The sequence below is a fragment of the Microcaecilia unicolor genome, chromosome 4, assembly GCF_901765095.1.
Source record: "Microcaecilia unicolor chromosome 4, aMicUni1.1, whole genome shotgun sequence".
Classification (NCBI taxonomy): Eukaryota; Metazoa; Chordata; class Amphibia; order Gymnophiona; family Siphonopidae; genus Microcaecilia; species Microcaecilia unicolor.
In genome coordinates, this window is record NC_044034.1 from 341146417 (window position 1) to 341167648 (window position 21232).

The 21232-nt window shown below is 43.3% G+C and overlaps 1 protein-coding gene across 3 annotated transcripts in view; it reads left to right on the plus strand.

The window, feature by feature from the left end:
• EVA1C (eva-1 homolog C) overlaps positions 1-21232 on the plus strand; it is a 96945-nt gene that overhangs the window by 35240 nt on the left and 40473 nt on the right. For all 3 annotated transcript variants that reach the window (XM_030202141.1, XM_030202139.1, XM_030202140.1), the window contains 2 exons: positions 9332-9531; positions 17502-17625. In XM_030202141.1, coding sequence (XP_030058001.1) covers positions 9332-9531; positions 17502-17625 — 324 coding nt within the window. The remainder of the gene's footprint in view (positions 1-9331; positions 9532-17501; positions 17626-21232) is intronic.

Here is a 21232-nt window from a genome sequence, read left to right on the forward strand (position 1 = left end):
TTCCCAAGTCCCAAGACACTTTTTTCCCCACCTCCCCGTTGAAGGGGCATTCCCTCAAAAAGTGATCCGTTGTTTCTGTCTTCTGCCCACACTCCGCTCTGGGACAATTTCTTTCCTCCAGCATCCTGCATTTCAAATTTCCCCCCTCAAACAGCTTTCCTTGAAATGCCAGCCAGGTGAGATAAAAAAAAAAACTTACATGGCAACCTGTTCGTGTTTAAGAGTTCCAAACCCTTCTTCATTACTGCTCCTGGGCAATCCCTGAGGCTAACTTCTGGACAAAAATACAGATATAGAATGGAGGAGTGGCCTAGTGGTTAGGGTGGTGGACTTTGGTCCTGGGGAACTGAGGAACTGAGTTCGATTCCCACTTCTCCTGCCATGAGTGGGAAAGCGCGGGGTACAAATGTAACAAAAATAAAATAGATACTATTGGAGATTCTACATGGAATGTTGCTACTATTGGAGATTCTACATGGAATGTTGCTATTCCACTAGCAATATTCCATGTAGAAGGCTGCGCAGGCTTCTGTTTCTGTGAGTCTGACGTCCTGCACGTACGTGCAGGACGTCAGACTCACAGAAGCAGAAGCCTGCACGGCCACATTGGTGATCTGCAAGGGCCGACTTCTACATGGAATGTTGCTAGTGGAATACCAACATTCCATGTAGAATCTCAAATAGTAGCAACAGTGGAGGAGTGGCCTAGTGGTTAGGGTGGTAGACTTTGGTCCTGAGGAACTGAGTTTGATTCCCACTTCAGACACAGGCAGCTCCTTGTAACTATGGGCAAGTCACTTAACCCTCCATTGCCCCATGTAAGCCGCATTGAGCCTGCCATGAGTGGGAAAGCGCGGGGTACAAATGTAACAAAAAAAAAAAAATACATAGCCTTCCTATCCCCCTCTGCCACCTCTACTTCTGTGATTCCCCACCTATTCACTACCCTAACCAATCCCTTCTGATAATCCGATATCCTCCTTTTCCCTGCACTTGCCCCCTTCACTGACCTTCCCCCTTTCCACCTTGTCCAGACCCTCTCCCACCCCTTTCCCATATTTTCCACCCACCCCGCAGGGTTCTGCCTTAATATTGCCCCAAAATTAAATTGGACAATTAATAAAGTCAGGAAGAGCACAGGATTGACCATTCCCCAGGCCGCCTTTTACCCTGGGAAGGTACGTCACGTCCCTTTTCACCATGTTCAAACGATTTCCCCACAGCATTTGGAAGAAGATACTAAGTGCTGCTGTGTACAGTTTCTCTGGCAACAACCAAATGTAGCGAACTTGCAGGAAAATGGGCAGGAGGAAGGTCTTCATCGGGTCTCTAAATCTTCGTTCTTATCCCATATTTGACGTGCCTCAGCCTGTGCCTCCTTGCTTTGCTGTGCTAACGTGGTAAGAGACTCCGCATGCTCTTCGCTCCTCCGCCTCCTCCACTCGATGTCCCAGCGCCCCGATCCCACCTCTCAGGTCTGTCCCCCAATGTGGCCAGGTCATTGCGTGCCGCTTTCAGGTCTGTTTTTATCTCCTGCAGCCATTGCTTTATCTCTTTTAAGGGCTCCGGGTCCTGCTCCAGAGATCCACCAGAGAGGAACAGCAGCGGCAAACTCTAGGTGGCTCGTTGCGCCTGAGGATCGGGTGCTCGCATTTCTCCTTCGTCCATGTGGGTTGACGTGGTAGGCCCCGCGTACGCGAACCCGGATAAATCCAGCTTCAATGCCTGGGAACTCATCGGAATACGATTGAGGATCGTTCACAGTACGCTTCTATGTTTGTGCAGATATTTTCTGAGTGCAACAGCTTCGGTGGTGCTTGTTTTTGCTCAAAGTCTAGCCGGAGCTCTCTGCCTAGGCAGCCATCGTGTTCGATGATGTCACTTCCTCCTTTAACACATTTTTTACTTCATTCATTGATAACACCTGAGTCCAAGTTCTTAATTTGCTAACCTTGTGTAGTCATGTTACCTTCTAAGATGTCATCATGATCTTCAAACTTTCCACAAAGTCCCTCTACTCCGGCAGCTCTGCCACTCACATTTTCTTGTGATACCAATGATGTCCATATGGTTTCCAGTGTGATAGCAGCAGGTCTAGCAACTTGCAGGCCTCCTAAGGCTAGAATGACAAGAGCATCGCCTCCTGTAATCATCTATCTAACAAAGTTCATTAGATTTTAAGAGAAAGTGTGCTAATTTGATAAGCATATAGGGACAATTCTACAAAATGTGTTCCAAAAGTTTGGTACCCAAATGCCGTGTGCTAAGTGTGAATTCCATAATGGGATTTGGGTGCCTAGATTCTGTTAAACATAGTAGTTGACGGCAGGTAAAGACCTGTATAATCCATCCAATCTGCCCAAGAAGATAAACTCATAGTATAAGATACTTGATCTTGATTTGCCCTTACCATTTTTAGGGCACAGCCTGTAGAAGTCTGCCCGGCACTGGCCTTGTTCTACAGCTACTGAAGCTGAATCTGTCTAACCATGATCAGGGCACACACAGTACAAGTCTGTCCATCACTGGCTTGCTTCCCAATTACTGATTACCACTAAGCTTGTTTTTATGACTTCTAGACAGGATTTGTTTGTGTTTATCCCATGCATTTTTGAATTCCATTACCATTTTCATCTCCATCACCTCCCGCTGGAGGGCATTCCAGGTATCTACTATCCTCTCCATGAAAAAGTGCTTCCTGACAGTCATAGGAGCCAACTTTTCAAAATGACTGGGGGTGTTAAACCGAATGGAAATTACCTCCCCCTGAATAAAGTCAGAGTTTGCTCAATATTGGGGCTGCTCAAGCACCTGCAGAGCTGGTTCCTATGCTGCCATTATTCTTGAGTCGACCCACCTGCAACCTCCATTCATGTCCTCTAGTTCTACCACCTTTCCTTCTCTGGAAAAGACTTGTAGATTAATACATTTCAAATATTTGAATGTCTGTATCATATCACCCCTATTTCTTCTTTCCTCCAGGGTATACACGTTCAGGCGTTCAAGTCTCTTCTCATACATCTTGTGAAGCAAACCCCATACCATTATAACATGCTAGTGTAAGTTGGCATTCTACACACCAACGTTTAGGCATGACTGTTTACACCATATTTATGGCAGTGTAAACGTGTGCCTAGATGCTGCACTTTGGCACGTAAATTCCACTGTTCTGAAATGTGAACACCTTCCTTGCAATTGTGCACTATTCAAGTTGCCCGTTAAGATTATAGAATACCACTTAGGGCTAGATTCTTTATATGGTGCCGAAAAAAAGTGCTATTCTGTAAGCCGTGCTTAAAGTTAGGCGCAGTTTCTAGAATAGCGCTTATGCTCGGGATCACAACATAATTTTAGGCACAGCCATTTGCACTAATTGAAACGTGGTGCAAATATACGCACCTACATTAGGTGCATATCCCTGTTATTCTATAACAACGTGGGCTGATTTTAGGAATGCCCCCTTCCGCCCATGACCCTCTCATTTCTGTGCCCTCTTTTTCAAATCGTACGTATAAAATTCAATTAAAATTAATTAGTGCCAATAGAGAATGGGAGGGGGTGGGGAGATGAAAGAACGATTGAAGACCAATGGCTATAGGGATAACGCACAATATTATGTTGTTAGTAAAATGCGCTTGTACTGATGGGTTGTTTGAGAACCTGTGTTGTCAATAAAAATTATTTGATCCATAGCATGGAAGGGGGGAGGGGAAGTTAGGGCTGGGGGAGAAAATGTTAAAAACGTTTTAGAATGTTGCTTAGTAATGCGTGGATTTATACAGCATAATTAGTTTGCGCATTTGTTTAGTGAAATTTACTGTATGATCAATATGCTGGAATGCTAATAAAATCATTTAAAACAAAATTAATTAGTGCCAATTATTGGCTCTAATTAGCTTGTTATTTAAATTGCACGCATACCCAAATTTGCGTACACAAATTTTGGTGACTTTTATAGAATTGGAGGATTAAAGCACATGAGTTCTAGCATTCTATAATATGAACGTACAAATGGTATGTACATTTAGGTGCTCATGTCATAGAATGAGGGGTATATGGTACCATCGGACATGGTGGTATCGTATTGGTGGTCCAGACAACCAGATAAAGGCTGAAACCTATAGACACCCATGGTCCTAATTTAGATTCTGCTGGATGCTGCAAATCATGCTTTTATTTATTGGAAAAGACCAATTCAGCCAGTCTGATCAAGGCTTTCCCAATAATGCACAGCTGTTCATTGGTTAGAGGAGCTGATTACATTTTATACAAGAGGCTGATATACCAAAGAGTGGAAACTTCCACAGATGGGCTATGTGTCAAATTGAAGAGGCCCTGGATTTGATTTCCTACTCTGCTTTTCTGCCCTGGGAGATACTGTGGAAGCAGTGTTCAAAGCCTCTGAAGGGAGGGATTCTCTGTCATTACGCAATGGTGACACCTTGTGGCCAAATATATGGGTCATGACTGCAGGGCTGTGAAGGAGGTCGTGCTACATGGTCCCTGGCTAAGGGCTGTTGCTGCGAGTCAGAGCAGATATGCAATAAAAGCTGATAGTGCTATAGAGCAACAGAAGTCAGTTCTCATTCAGCTGGAAGCTTGAAAGAGCAGGAGGAATCAGCTAGGTAAATATGTTGCCAAAACTGGATTGCATCACCCACTATTTGGACATTTTACTTCCTCTTATTGTGAGTACAGTTACCTTCTCATGCCTGTAACATTTTCCCTAACTTTGCACACAAGTCACACCTATGATGGTGCTCAAGTATTCATTTGGAACTCAGAGCCAATAAGTAAACACTGAGATGTTTACAGAAAGATGTTTCCCAGTTTACATTCTTTGTAATATTTAGGCTATAATTCACTGAAGCTTTTTTCCTATTCTGTGTCTTTGGGCCAAAAGCTCGATGAATCAGCCTGTTGTTGGGTTCCTTTCCGGTTTTAAGAAGTCAAGTTGTTCTCTGTGAAATACTTGAGCAGAGAAAATCATTAACAGTTTTTCAAGAAGAAAACAAAAGCCTTTGATATTCAGACGGCAAATATCCGGATAATGACTGCTGCTATCTGGCTATTTGAACTACACAGTGCAATCTGTGGATTTTCATCAGCATCTTCAGGACAATGCTACTCAAAACCCTTCCAGACTGCCTCGGCACAGTGTGTGTGTGTGTGTGGGGGGGGGGGGGGGGGTGATTCTGTAACCGTGCACCATATTTAAGCACCTGTTCTATAAAGAAATGTAGCCACTGTCTTTTCTTTAAAGAATGCTAGCATAAACAGGCATGTACACAAGACACAAGCACTTTTGCTTGTCATCGAGCTGGCATGTGTGTGCACCTAAATGCTGAAGATAACATGCAAGAACAAATAATCAAGAAGCTTCAGACAGCCCAGAACACTGCAGCTAGGCTCATATTCGGTAAAACAAAATATGAGACTGCTAAACCCCTATGAGAAAAGCTGCATTGGCTCCCTCTTAAAGAACGCATCATGTTCAAAATATGTACCCTGGTTCACAAAATCATTCATGGAGATGCCCCAGCCTACATGTCAGACCTGATAGACTTACCACCTAGGAATGCTAAGACATCATCCCGCACATTCCTCAACTTTCATTTCCCCAACTGCAAAGGGCTAAAATACAAACTAATGCACGCGTCAACCTTTTCCTACTTGAGCACACAATTCTGGAACGCGGTGCCGTACAACTTAAATTCGATCTATGAACTAACTAACTTCCGCAAACTATTGAAGACCCATCTCTTTAACAAGGCATACCACAAAGACCAACAAATATGAACTCCTTCACATATATCCAGAATTGACTTTACTATTTGCTTGTTATTTTAATATCATGCTTTATCATTATCATGTTACACAAGATCCTTCTGTAATACTAAATGTTTATTTCTTATATATCTCCACTATTCATGATGTATTGTAAGCCACATTGAGCCTGCAAAGAGGTGGGAAAATGTGGGATACAAATGCAATAAATAAATAAATACATTTATTGATGACTATGCATTGCATGGGACAATAAACAGTTAAAAGAAACTGCAACATTGGTTATCTTCATTTTGTGATGTGATGTGTGCTTTGAGAATGGCAAAGACAAATCAAACTCGGGTATACATATAAAATATCACATATCAAGTAAAATGAGTTTATCTTGTTGGGCAGACTGATGGCCGTCACTATGTTGCAATGTTACTCTTTAGATTTTTTCAAGATAGACGCCAGGCGAACTTCCTCACCAGTCTAAAAACCTCTGGTATAGATAGTAACTAATCTTTTTAACTTATATATTTTGTGTTTGTGCAAATTGTGTGCTCATATGTTTTTCATACATCTTGCATTTTTTTATGTAATTTATATAAGGGCACTTATCTCAAATATGGCTTTTGCATCTTGGTTCGCTCTACAGAGAGCCTCCGTTTCACCATCAGCTTCTTCAGGAGTCAAACCATTAGCCAATGAATTCTTTTTTCTTCTTTGTTTTTTAATAGCTTTTATTGAGAAATGCAGCAAATCGCAACAGTAAATAGCCCGCCTCGGCACAATATCAACCACAAACATAGCAAAACATATCTCAACAATTATCTTCCCACTGAGCCAATGAATTCTAAGCCCTGTTCTTGAAGTCTGTTTTTCTCTTAAGAATGCTCTTTTCTCTTAAAAAACATAGACTTCAAGAACAGGGCTTAGAATTCATTGGCTAATGGTTTGACTCCTGAAGAACCTGATGATGAAACGGAGGCTCTCTATAGAGCGAACCAAGACGCAAAAGCCATATTTGCGGTGAGTGCCCTTATATAAATTACATAAAAAGTGTAAGATGTATGAAAGCATACGCGCACAAAATTTGCACCAAACACAAGATATATAAGTTAAAAAGATTAGTTAATATCTATACCGGAGGTTTTTAGACTGGTGAGGAAGTTCGCCTGGCGTCTATCTTGAAAAACTCTAAAGAGTGAAAGCCGAGCATCTGACGTCTTTTCCGCCGGTTAAATAAGACAATTAATTGATAAGACACGTTCACAAGAGTAAGTTATACTTGCAGATTTATAGAATTGAATGTACTCATCAGCAAGTACCATCTAATTGAGTGATAAATATCAAAGTAAAATATATGCATAGCCACATAGAGTATACACACACAGTTGTGCCTACTTCGGAGCAATAATTCCCAGCAGCGCACACATTCTGCGAGAATATTTGTGTGCTACTGGGAATTATTGCAGGAACCTGTTGTACAAGGGCACTTACACGTGTATGTTGCCTTTTTAAAATACCAGTTATGAAAAATTGTGGCTTCTGATCACTGTCATATATATCTCGGAAAGCATCAATGTAATAGGTAACTGCATAGCAACTTCAGAGAAGGACCTTCAGAAAAGTGAGTATGTTACCAGCACTGATGCACAGCTGGACTACCTCAGTCAATAAATACAGTACATCAAAGGAAAATAATCACAATGAGGCAAATGAGTACAGTGAGTAAATATGTCAAGGAAAGATAATCACAAAGTGGTCGAGAGGTGGGAATATATAGGCTGATATTTTGATGTGCAGAGGGTGATTTACATCAAAAGTCTGTGCCAGTTCTCTTTGACAGCATTCCACAAAGTAGGTAGCTTAAAATTATGTCTGTGGACCAAGGTTTGGGAGCTAGTCTAACATTTTGGTGGTAGAAAGTTCCATAGTGTTGGGCCTGAGCCTCTTAAAGTTCTTTTTCTGGTGCTTGGGAGCCAGGCCAGACCAAGGCTGTGACACTGTAGATGAACCTGTGGCCATGAGCCTCCCAGCAAGTGGCAGCTCAAGGGCCTCCTCTCCCCCACCATGTCCAGAAACTCCCCATCCCCTCTGTAGTCCAACATCTTCCCTCCCCATCTCTCCCGACCCAACAAGGTGTCCAGCAAACTCCCTTTCCTTCCCCCTCTGGAGCATCCCTGGAGACATCTATGCATGTTCAAGGCCCCATATCAGCCACAACGAAACTGATGGTGTCCTCTGTGTCACTCCTCAAATTGCGCTTCAGTAGGTGGACACCTAGTCTGCCCAGTGGTCGGTCCAGCCCTGCTTGGGATAGGCACTTCTTTAGGAACTGGCATGGCTAGGTGGTCTTGTGCCAGTGAGTGTGGAGAGCAGTGGGGTATGTATAGGGTGAGATGTCTACGGAAGTAGAGTGGAACACAGCCTTCGAGACATTGTGGGCCAGCAGCAAGGCACGACAGAGTGTCAGGAGCCAGTATAGGTAATTTAAAATGAGTGTGATTGCTTTGAGTTTGCTCGCACTTAGTACCATTTCAACTGTGACATTCTGTACGCGTTTGTTTGGATTACCAACCTGGAGCAGATTACAGAAATCCAGGTGGGAGATCATTCAGAAGCTGATGATGACGGCAAAGGCAGAACCATCAAAAAAAGGGATAGCGGTGACATAAGTGATGTAGCTAGAGCAAAGGCAATGTGGCTACTGCTAAGACTAGGATTTGGTGGTGAGTTTAGAGCCCAGTGCAAATCTTGGGCTCCAGACTTTAAGCTGAAGGAGAGAGCTATCATTTCAAGTATTTCTTACTGTTGCTATACTTTGGTGCTTGGAATATAATATTGTTACAGTCATACTCATAAGAACTAACTACAGAGCCGCCAAGAGGGGGAGCGGAGGGTGGGGGGGGGGGGCAAGATTCCTCAGTCCTGGCCTCCAAGGGGGGCCCAGCACCAGACGGTTCTTCTTCCTCCTTTTCTGTCTCCTGCTTCTGTGGGTTGGGACCCAGATGGTTTTGTTAGCGCAATAACCCGGGTCCCAGCACATAGGAGCAGGAGAGTGACAGACTGAGGGAGCAGCGGTGGTAGCCTGAGGGGGCCGGGAGAGTGACAGCCCTGCGTCAGGCCCTGCTCTGTCTCTCAGCGGCCCTGGCTAGCTGCGCATTCAGCGGTATTCTGTAACATATGCGCATAACTATATCTTACGGGCCCTTTCAGTAGATGCACTAGAATCTGGGCTTAGCATATCTTAACACAAGACTTTCTTGTATTCTGGGCCAGATTCAGTGCGGCTCGTTTTAAATTATTTTTATGTTGTCATTAGTGCCAGTTAGTGCGGGGTAATCTGAATGCTCTATCTGGTTAGTGCGTCCACCCTGAAAAGCAAGTATAAACACAAGCACAACGTTTTCCATGGGTAATTTTCAGAGTGGAAGTACGTGTGTACCTTTTGCATTGAAAATACAGCAAAATCTCACAGAGAAAACTATGAGGATGCAGGGATAACATTACCTTCAAGATGTGTGTCTGTTTCCTAATGCAGCTAAATCTTTTCCAGGTTACCTAAGCAGACTTCTGCAGAAGCACTCTTTGTATGCGTGTGACGGAGACACATTGACTCTGCAGTGTCCTCGCCATTCCACGATAAGTATCCAATCAGCGTTTTACGGACACACCGTGCAGGGCCACCAGATGTGCTCCACACAGCAGCCCAACACCCTGGAGACAGCCAGCTGCATGGCAGATACCACCTTCCAGGTACTGCTGACAGGATAATATTTAAAAGTGCAGGATTGTGTTTTAGTTTTACAGCAATCATTTTATTTATTTCATTTGTATCCTGCCTTTACCCAAAGTGGGTAACAAAAGAGCATATGTAGAATTTAATAATACGAATAGGACACAGCAAACCTCCTGCGGGAGGTGGTGGAAATGAAAACGGTAACAGAATTCAAGCACGCGTGGGATAAACATAAAGGAATCCTGTTCAGAAAGAATGGATCCTAAGGAGCTTAGCCGAGATTGGGTGGCAGAGCCGGTGGCGGGAGGCGGGGATGGTGCTGGGCAGACTTATACGGTCTGTGCCAGAGCCGGTGGTGGGAGGAGGGGCTGGTGGTTGGGAGGCGTGGATAGTGCTGGGCAGACTTATACGGTCTGTGCCAGAGCCGGTGGTGGGAGGAGGGGCTGGTGGTTGGGAGGCGTGGATAGTGCTGGGCAGACTTACACGGTCTGTGCCCTGAAAAGGACAGGTACAGATCAAGGTAAGGTATACACAAAAAGTAGCACATATGAGTGTATCTTGTTGGGCAGACTGGATGGGCCATGCTGGTCTTTTTCTGCCGTCATCTGCTGTTACTATACAGCAATTTATTATTTCTGTATTTATATTTATTTCTGGCCAAACAGTAAAATGGTCATGGCAAGTAGAGTTAGCAAAATTTAAGATTCACAACAACAGTGATCAAATACGAGTCAACTGCACAGCAACACAGTTCCCCCTACCCTGAACTATGCAAGCCTTTACAATATCTCAGTAAAAACTCTACATTATTTATATCATAAAATAAATCTTAATCTTTTGACGGCAACAATCGAAAATCTGAAAGAAGGTTTAATAAAAGGCTTTTGTTAACAAAGTAAACTTTCAGCATGCATCTAAACTGATGATTAGTGACCACAACTCATATTCTGTATAAGTAGGCACTTAGGACAAATGTCCAAGATACCCTCAAGGAATATACACTCGTACATAGCAAGTAAATCTGAATGCATTTGGTCTGCAAACTGAGGGCCTGTATTTGCCGATAATCAAATTGGATGCAAAAATTAATCTAAACAACTCCTTACGTTGTGAACTCATGGCAGCACACACCTGACATTCTGGCTGGCAGGTTATAACCTTTAAAAGATGGCGCCAGTATATCACTCAAATGCCAACATTAATGTCGGCAGTGACGTCAGTCTTACAAACCTCAGCTTTATTGATCTTTACAAATTCTGATTGTCTGCAGCAGCCATTGAAAAAATATGTGTATTTGATTGTATACAAACAGCAATTCAAAAAAATCTGTGCAGCATTTCAGAAAAATACTGTCCATTGTATACATTTATGTTGAGGTTTGTAAGACTGATGTTACTGCCGACGTTAATTTAGGCGTTTGAGTGATATACCGGCACCATCTTTTGATGGTTGTAACCTGTCGGCCAGCATGTCAGATTGTGAGCTTACAATGTAAGGAATTGTTTAGATTAATTTTTGCATTCAATTTGATTTGTCATTAACAAAATCTTTTTCCACGCAGTGTAAAATAAGCAGTATCCCCTGAAGAAGTCTATTTTGGTGAAATGGGTCCCTGTTGGGGTAGTGAGGAACTGAAGCTCAGGTTAATGTGCTTCCTTGAAACACGCTGTGTGATTAATGGTTTAATGGCAGAAAATATTGAATGAGTTTATTTTTGAAAACGATTGTGACACAGAGGAGATTCACATTGGTTCTGTGAAGTTGATGATACCACTTGATGACTTATATAAACCTTCTTACCTACAAATGCACTCAGTCTGCTGCCCCTCACTATCTTTCTACCCTCATCTCCCCTTACGTTCCCGCCCGTAACCTCCGTTCACAGGATAAATCCCTCCTCTCAGTACCCTTCTCCACCACCGCCAACTCCAGGCTCCGCTCATTCTGCCTCGCCTCACCCTATGCTTGGAACAACCTTCCTGAACCCTTACGCCAAGCCCCCTCCCTGCCCGTCTTCAAGTCTTTGCTTAAAGCCCACCTCTTCAATGCTGCGTTCGGCACCTAACCCTTACCGTTCAGTGAATCCAGACTGCCCCTATCGGACCGACCGTTCACTTGTCTATTAGATTGTAAGCTCTTTGAGCAGGGACTGTCTCTCTTTGTTAAATTGTACAGCGCTGCGTAACCCTAGTAGCGCTCTAGAAATGTTAAGTAGTAGTAGTAGTTAAAGGATGAGAGATAATAATTTGCACACAAAAATGGAAGATTAAAATCAAAAATCAAAAATTTTGTTTGGAGGTTTTTAGTTGATGATTAGGCCTAATCATAGGGTGCCTTTTGGCTTTTGAAATAAGAGAGGGTCATACTAGTTGTGCCAACCTATGGCGATTACCTTTGACTGCTTTGGCTTTTATTTCCCTCCTTTTTAAAGTAAAAAAAAATTGGGACTTTTAAGAGGCCTTGACAGTGAAAAGATGAATAGTTATTAAAAGGGGAATGTAATTCTTTTACCAAGCACAAAGTGTGCTTCTGAGACGGCCTTCTGCAGTCTGTCAGCAGTGAAAGGCTATGAAAAAGCAAAGCAAGTAAATGTGCTGAATCATTCTGGTTTTCTACAAAAAGCAATGTTTCTGACTTAAATAAGACCGTTTGAGTGCATTTATCAGAAAAGCAGAACATTTGTGGAGTTTAAAACTAGCATTGTGGTAGCATTTCTCCCGGTTGCATTCAAAAGAGTACTTAAGATCAATTGCTCTCCTTTTGTTTTACAAATATCTGCTCTGCTCAGCTCGCCTCCCCCTCCCCTCTCCATTGCCTGCAGTAGTTCATAGCCGGTAACTTGAAAGAGAAACTCTATTTGCATTGGCAAATTTATGAACATTTGAACTGAGCATAAGAAAGATTAAGAAATAAAACTGGTTTAAAAGGAGCATTGCAGAATCCAGAGGGAAACTGAAACAGAATCTCACAGTAAAAAAGAATGTTTCTACTTAAGTTCTTTGTGTTACATTCCTCACACCTTCACGCTAATTACCTGGAAGCAACTACAAAAACTTCCCCCCTACCCTCAGCCTGCACCAGGGGCGTAGCCAGACTACAGGTTTTGGGTGGGCCTAGGCAAGAAGTGGGTGGGCACCAAGTGATCTTCCCCCCCCCCCCCCCCAGCCACCACCAACAAAAATATCTCAGCTTGCGGTGACATGCTTCTTTCCACCATGACAGTCTGCAGTACGCATGCGCTGAAAACTGAGCTTGTGCTGGTATCGTGGAAAGTAGTGTTTTCGTTACCATCATGGGGACTTCAGCTGGCTAAGCTTGGGATCCCCACCAGCTACCACCAAATGTGTGCTACTGTTGGGTGGGCCTGAGCCCTAAATGGGTGGGCCCCGGCCCACCCAGGCCCACCTGTGGCTACGCCACTGACCTGCACCAAAGCCAGAAATCTGAGCTCTGGGCAAGGAGGGTGGGAAGCAATTAGTTTGCTAAGAGATAGATTGATAAGGAGGATCAGTGGACTCAGAGCTGGCCTTCCCATCCCCTCCCATGTCCTCTGCTCTTTAACTCATCAGTGAAACCTGATCCAGTACTGTTCCTGGCAGCTTGACATACAGATCTCCCTGCTCTGATTCAGTGAAGAGAGGGAAGCAAATGTAAGCTATCCCCAGCATAGCCGGCTCCTTTCTCAAAGAGTAGCCTCTGTATCTACACCTCTAGCCTTCTCTTATACAAGAGCTGATTCTTCAGCTAATAAAGACAAGCAAACAAGCACACAATGACAGATTTTAATACTGCACAGGGTGCACTAGACGGAGAGTCTGATGTATCAGACACAAGTTGAGCTAGAGGACAGTCCAGACACAGTGGGCGCATCTCCCCCCCAGCCTCAACCTTAAATCAGGAGAAAAAGAACTCACAAGTTAACACCAAAGGCTCTGGAAATTTATCAAGCAAAAGAGGAAAATTATAGTGTGAATCTAAACAAGCTTTGGCTTGAGGTGGAATGAGACATGCTTAATACCTCAGAGGCAGACAGTGACACCTGTCTGTCATCACTACAGACCAGTGATGCACTCTATCAGCGAAAGGCAGAAGAGTATTGCCAGTTCTTAGATGAAACCAATACAAAACAGAGTTTTTTGGAAACGAAATTCCAAGAAGCCATAGACCTGAAGCATAGAGTCAAAGTAACAAAAGCCATAAAAAAAGCAAAAAAATGCATAAGATAGCATCTCCTAGTGCTCTCACTCTTCTAAACATACATACAAAACCTCAAGATCCTCAAGGTCATGTGCAACAAACTGCTCCAACCAATCTACAGCTTGTTCAGGCACGGGCTAAGGCAGAGGCTGCTAAATCTCGCCATTGCCACATTGAACTAGAAACAGCCCTGAAGCTAAGAAGGGCTGAGATGGACGCTGAGACTGTCAAGAGGGGAGGCCAAGGCTACACGTAAAAGGGTTGAGTTGGAGGCTGAGGCCACAAAGAATGAGGCTGTTTGTGAAAGGACTGAGCTGAACATTTCGGATAGAGGCACTCCAGCAAGAGAAGGAAGTAGCTGCACTTGAGGCAAAGGCAGAGGACTTTGAAGATGCTGCAGGTCAGAATGACGGAAAGAACTGACTTATCCACTTCACTTCGGAAGACTTCGCTCGACGAATCAAAGCTTATTTGATGGCGCACACCCCAGTACCTACTAGCGCATGGAGGGAGCGTAAATCAGAAGAGCCTTCAGATCCTGAGGAGCCAAGCCCCTCTGCATCGGTGGCAATCTCACCTGAAAGAGGCAGATCTAAGGTGCAGCATGCCATAGAAGCCGATTGCCACCACACTGATCTACATGCTTGCACATGCACAGACACACTACCACATCCTGAGTATGGGCAATGAGGCAGATGCCTTGCCTTGGCCACAGCCCCCAGTACCATACAGAAGCCAGGCACAAGAAAGGCTCAGGCTGCTGTCTTCTGGGAGGACACCAGCTATATATCCTTTGTTCAAGCGGGGGACACCTGAGTAGTTATACTTCGCATTAGTCCCCACAAAGGACAAAGCCAGCCAACCAGCAGCGGTTTCAATTGTTCAAACTAAAACTTCAGAAAGAGATGAGCTAGTAGGTTACCTCACTCGCAAAGATCTGGGGGGCTCAGGGCATACTCAGTTCGATGGCATGGAAATCTGACTTCAAGGATGCCATAGCAAATATGAGGCTTACTCCCAAGCAAGAGATGAATATGATGCTACATAGCTGGGAAAGGAAACAGCTGTACATGTGGAGGAGTTGAAACATTTATATATGAATGACCCTATCAAGGAATTTAAAAAGACGTGGAAAAGACTCGAAAGGTACTATGGCAGCCCAGAAGCCATAGAAAATACTGTTCGATAGGCTGGATAGATACCCAGAGATATCCGCCAGAGACAACTACAAGCTGCAAGTGTGTGACCAGCTAAACCAACTTTTAAATTCACCATCTCTAAAACCTGAAAGAACCAGTTTCAACTATCCCTGAGTTGTGATTAGGTTAGGTACACCCCATATGACTTCAACTCTTATGTCCCAGCAAGAATTTTTTTTTTTTGTTACATTTGTACCCCGCGCTTTCCCACTCATGGCAGGCTCAATGCGGCTTACATGGGGCAATGGAGGGTTAAGTGACTTGCCCAGAGTCACAAGGAGTTGCCTGTGCCTGAAGTGGGAATTGAACTCAGTTCCTCAGTTCCCCAGGACCAAAGTCCACCACCCTAACCACTAGGCCACTCCTCCATTATAAAAGCTGGACTCTCACTGAACTCTGGACCCTCTCTGCACCGCTGCCTCTGGACTCTCAATGAACCTCACTCTCGGCACATTCGCTGGACTCCACATACCCAAGGTAAGGCTTCCTCCGGGTTCCATTCCCAACAAATCTGCAAATAAAAGACTTCTCTTACAGCAAGGATTACCATCAAGCAACAGATACAAGACCACCACTCCAACCAGCAGCAGAAAGAATACATCTGAGCCTCAATCAGAGTGAGTTAATACCGATCCTGCATAATTAATAATTCAGACTTTCTAACAATAGTTATCTTGTGGCACATTTCCCTTGTATAAGAGCCCTAAACTGAGAGCTAAAATTATTGCATTACTTGTACAGTATTGTAAATAAACTTGTTCCGTACCTGAGATTAAGAATCTAGTCCTTAATTTCTAAGTATATTTCCTTAAACGTTATAAAGTACAGTTAGTGCAATTCCCCAACACATATATTAAATTCCTCTCGCATAATTTAAAATCTAATTAAAACATATTTAATACAGTACCAGCAGAAATCCGAGGGCCCTTACTCTTGTGGCCTAAGGGTCAAACAAGAACACCCCTCCCCGCTAACAACAGTGCCTTACATTGGCTGCCTACTCCAGCTAGGATTACTTTTAAACTGGTGTGTTTGGTTTAGAGCATGCTTCGCTTTTACATTCTTCAGAGCGCTGCCTTTTGCAATTTCCATCTCTTGTTTTTTAAACAGTGAGGTTAACATCTATGAGAAATAGAGCTTTTTGCTATATGGGACCAGTTTTATGGAATTCTTTACCTGATGCCTTCAGTGGACTAACTAGTTATCTTGGTTTTCGTAAGGCTCTAAAAACCTAGATTTTTGAAAATATTTTGATTAGTTTTTAAAATTTCAGTTTTACATTCTTCAGCATTCACATATAAGGACTTGCTGAGTAGAATCTGTGGGGTTCTTTTTTTTACATTATACTTTGTATATTGTATGAATTGCTGCTTTTTTAAAATTGTAAACCGCTTTAAAACGAATGTGATAAGCGATATATCAAATTCAATAAATATTTTATTTTATTTGTTTTTTGTTACATTTGTACCCTGTGCTTTCCCACTCATGGCAGGCTCAATGCGGCAGGCAAGTTAAGTGACTTGCCCAGAGTCACAAGGAGCTGCCTGTGCCGGGAATCAAACTCAGTTCCTCAGTTCCCCAGGACCAAAGTCCACCACCCTAACCACTAAGCCACTCCTCCACTTGACTGTTTGTGGGTTTATGGTGCCTGGGTACTGCTGTATTGGTTTCAGCAGACTCAGTCTAAAGCAGCCGTTTCTCTCAGATGCTCAGTGTCATCAAATACAATTACTGGCCAGAGCCATGGTTTCAGTGGTCATGAGACAGTCATCTTGGCTGAAGTGCTGTTCAGCAGAAGGAGTGTTGAAAACTCACCTCAGGAGATTGCCCTGGTGAGGACAGTTATTTGTGAAGGGCTACTACACTACACTTATAGCCTTTTCTTGACAGACCATGCTGAAATCCCAGACTCTTTGGCCTTGGTCTCCATCACCAGAAACGAGAACGTTTCTGGCGATGGAGACCATGCTGAAAGCTAGAAAAAGGCATACATCAGGATCTGTAGAAATTTTGATGCTTGGTGCAAAGAGAAGCATGTCTCCATGGAGGGCTCAGATCCTCAACATTGGTACATTGCACTAATTCTAGAGACACCCATATATTCCTATGGGTGTCTCTAGCATTAGCACGCGCTAATTTTTAGCATGCACTAAAAAGTTAGTACGCCTACAGCACGGCTTAGTAAACAGGGCCCTTAGTTTGAATATCGACTAAGTCATTTTCATGTAGCATTTCATATGTTAAGCTTTCTGACTATTCTATAACTCTACTTGGCATGAAAAAAGTGTGCCAATCACATGGTAACCCAATTCTACTTCAAAAAGTGATATCTCAAAATTTGAAGGGGAAGAGGGAAGTTGGTCAGAACTATTCATGTGGTCTGCTTGAGAAAGAAATTGAATAGGAGGTAGCTCTTTCACAGGCTTCTGAGCTATTTATTTATTTAAAACATTTCTAACCCACACAGTCTACAATTTTAGGTTATTAACAAGTCTGCTATAGCTCTCTCCTGCCTATTATCAAGATGTTAGAGGCAGAATGTGCAGTTCAGATTTCTAACACACAATTATATGTGGTTTCTTTGATTTTAGAAAGTTCAGGATGAATGCCAGAACCTGCGGTCCTGCCAGCTTCCTGTCAACAGTCGACTGTTTGGACCTGACCCTTGTCCAGGTCTAACAAAATACCTCTTGGTCTCCTTCAAATGCAAACCGAGTAAGTAACAGCCTTCAACAGTCACCTAATGCCGCCTCTTCCTGTTTGGATGTAATAACGTTGGGGCAAAAGGAATAATTCCGTACAATAGGGAACTGTGCATGCAGATGTATAGAACAATAACATATTTGCATATGTATGCACATATCGTACAGAAACCCCCCAAAAACCTCTCGGATATTTGATCACTTAAATTTGTTCAGTGCTCATAGTATGAGAGGCTTTGGAGCCCTTTTACTAAAGTTTAGCATAAGCTTAGCATGTGCTAACGGACAGTAGTGTGCACAAAGGGTTAAATTCTAGAGAGCCAAACTTTGGCGCTGAAAAAAAAGCGTTATTCTATAAAACACGCTTAAAGTTAGGCACGGTTTGTAGAACAGCACTTAGCCCGGGAATCGCACCTAACTTTAGGTGCGGCCATTTGCACCAACTAAAACATACCCAGGAGACGTGGTGCGACGTCAGACTCCGAATCAACAGCGTACAGCATGGCCACGGACGGAGGAGGACGACGAACAAGAACTTTGAAGACCTCGGCGGCTGGCGGGGGTTAGGGTCCCCCGCCAGCTGAAGAATTATTTTTAAAAGCAGGCGGAAGCAACCTCGGCTGGCGGGGGTTGGGGTCCCCCGCCAGCAAAGGTAAACAACGTCAGCGGGGGAGGGTTGGCGGCAGGAGGGGGGCCAGGGTGAAATCTGCGGGGGCCCAGGCCCCTGTGGCCCCACGCAGATACGCCCCTGAGATTTAGGAATGTGCGTGAAGATCTTTTAATATTCCTGGCTGGTAGATCAATAAGATCTGACATGTAGACCGGGGCATTTTCATAGATAAATTTATGAATCAGGCACACTAGTGATTTTAGCATGTGCTAACCATGTAGATGCCCATAATATTCCTATCGATGTCTACATGGTTAGCGCTCACTAAAAACGCTAGCACACCTTTGTAAACAGGACCCTAAATGTTACTCAACTTTTCAATTATTTTGACTTTCTATTAAAAAAAAAACTTTGTCAAGGTTGATTTCAATACCAAACTATTTGAAATACACGTATCTTTCAAGCATCAAAGTTTTAAGGGTTCCAACATGGGCCATGTTTCGCCGAAGCCTCCTCAGGAAACCCATTAAAACAGTATAATTCAAATAGTACATAACTGGATTTCAAATAGTTTGGTATCGAAATTGACCTTGAAAAAGGGTCATTTTACAAAGGTACGCTAACCAATGTAGCGTGGCTAAATGCGAAGAAGCCTGTAGGTATACAGTGGGCTTCTTAGCATTTAGCGTGTGTTAATCCTTAGCACATGCTAAATCGGTTAGCACACCTTAGTAAAAGGACCTCAAAGGGTTTTTAAAAAAAATAATAAATCAAAATAATTGAAAAAAGTTGTGACATTAAGAATTCTGCTATATAATTTAAAAATATTTTTATATTATACAAAAAAAAGGTATAGTGCAATAATTAAAAATAAGAGACTCCACTGACTTTGACAAACACAGATGCCAAATTGTCTCTCATAATATGAGCACTAAACAAATTTAAGTGACCAAATATCTGAGAGATTTTAGTTGGGTTTTTTTTTTTTGCGAATGTGTGATATTTATCCTTTCTTCACATTTGATAAGGGTATAATTCCCTGGTGTTTACTATATATGTGTACTTATTTATTTATTTGTTAAATTTGTATCCCACATTTTCCCACCTATTTGTAGGCTCAGTGTGGCTTACATAGTGCCGGAGAGGCCTTTGCAGGCTCCTATGTGAACAAATACAGGGTGATGTTGTGGTAAGATCAAGTTCATATGGCAGAGCCACATTAGGGAATCGGAGAATGGAAGAGTTGAGTTATGTCCATTACTTGCTTTGGTTTGGTTGTGTTGCAGAGATTAGGCATTTAAGTTGGATTGGTAGGGTATGCCTTTTTAAACAGGTTGGTTTTTAGTGATTTCCGGAAGTTTAGGTGGTCATACGTCGTTTTCAAGGCTTTTGGTAATGCGTTCCACAGTTGTGTGCTTATGAAGGAAAAACTAGATGCGTAAGTTGATTTGTGTCCTTTGCAGCTTGGGTAGTGCAGATTTAGATAAGATCGTGCTGATTCGGATGTATTTCTAATTGGTAAGTCGATCAAGTCTGTCATGTAACTCGGGGCATCTGCATAGATGATTTTGTGAACCAGGGTGCAGATTGGGAGCCGGTGTAGTTTTTCACGAAGGGGTTTTGCGCTTTCAAATCGCGTTTTACCAAATATAAGCCTTGCTGCTGTGTTTTGAGTGGTCTTTAAGGTTTGTTCTTTACATCCCGCATAAATTCCTATGTAAAGATCAAAATTCCATCAAAGCGCTACAGGTAGGCAGGCAGGTAGACGGGAGTGTTGGCAAGACTCACACTTAGGCACATAACTGATAGAATACTGAAAGTTATTCACATATCTCCAGCATTTAGGCATGAACACTTACACCAGCTCTGTGGCTGACAAAGTGCTTGCACCTAACTGCATACACGTGAAAACACCCAGTTACACTAGTATTCTATAAAGGAGAGTACTGGGAGGCACCTACTTTCGTGTATAGAATAGACATCAAACAGATGCTCTCTGGGTGCCTAAATATAAGTACGCTGTTCCAGAATTACCCGCAGTTGGATTGTTTTTTTCAGCTGTGTCTGTGTAGTGCAACCTTTTTTTGGTGGTCTCTGTGATTGGTTCTTCCTAGTGACTGGTGACTTAATGGGGGATGCTGAGTGGGGGAGGGGGAGCAAGGAGAGGGGATATTGGGCTGCATCTTCTCCCAGCCAGGCAGTTTCCAACCTTTACATGTTGGTTTTGTTTAAATGTGTCCTCAAAATGGGAAGAAAAGAACAAAACACAACTAAAATGAAGACGACATGATTAAATGACTAAAAAAGATAGCCCAGTCCAGTGTGTCTCTCTTATCTACTTATTTCCACCCCTTCCACCATTTTCAGCTCTCATGATCTCCCCATCTCCCCCATGTCTAGCAGCATTTGCCTCTATCTCCCTTCCCACTTATTTCCAACCTGCAAGCATCTTACCCCCACCCCAGTTTAAGTCCAGTGTCTTCCTATCTCCTTATTCCCACCCCTTCCAGCATCTCTGTCTCTCATGATCTCCCCCCCCCCCCCCCCCCCCCCCCCCCCGCACCTTCGCCACTTTCAGCAACATCTCCTCCCCCCATGCTGAGCCTTAGTCAAGATACTCACCATTTATGCAGTGATGACTGTATCTGTTAGGGGGTGGAGTCTGGCTTTGTCCTGGGCTGGAGCTGGCCTCTGTCACTAGGAGTTGCTGGAATTGTAAACTGTCCCAAAGTCTGAGCAGCTGCAGTGGTGCATAGGATCTGGCCCATCACTCGCAGGCACCAGTGTTCAGGTGACCTGATTCTGCTGGCTGACATGCCTGCATGTGAGGTCCCATTCCCCTTTCTGGAACTCAGTGGGGTGGGGAAGCTGTAGATTTGAGGGGGAGTGAATAATTTTACTTAACTGTTTAATTTTACTAGCCATGATTATTTTTTTAAAATTGCGACTAGTAATTTTAATTGCACTGTTAACTGCAATTTCCCTGCAGCCCTGGTACTTTAGCTTCTTC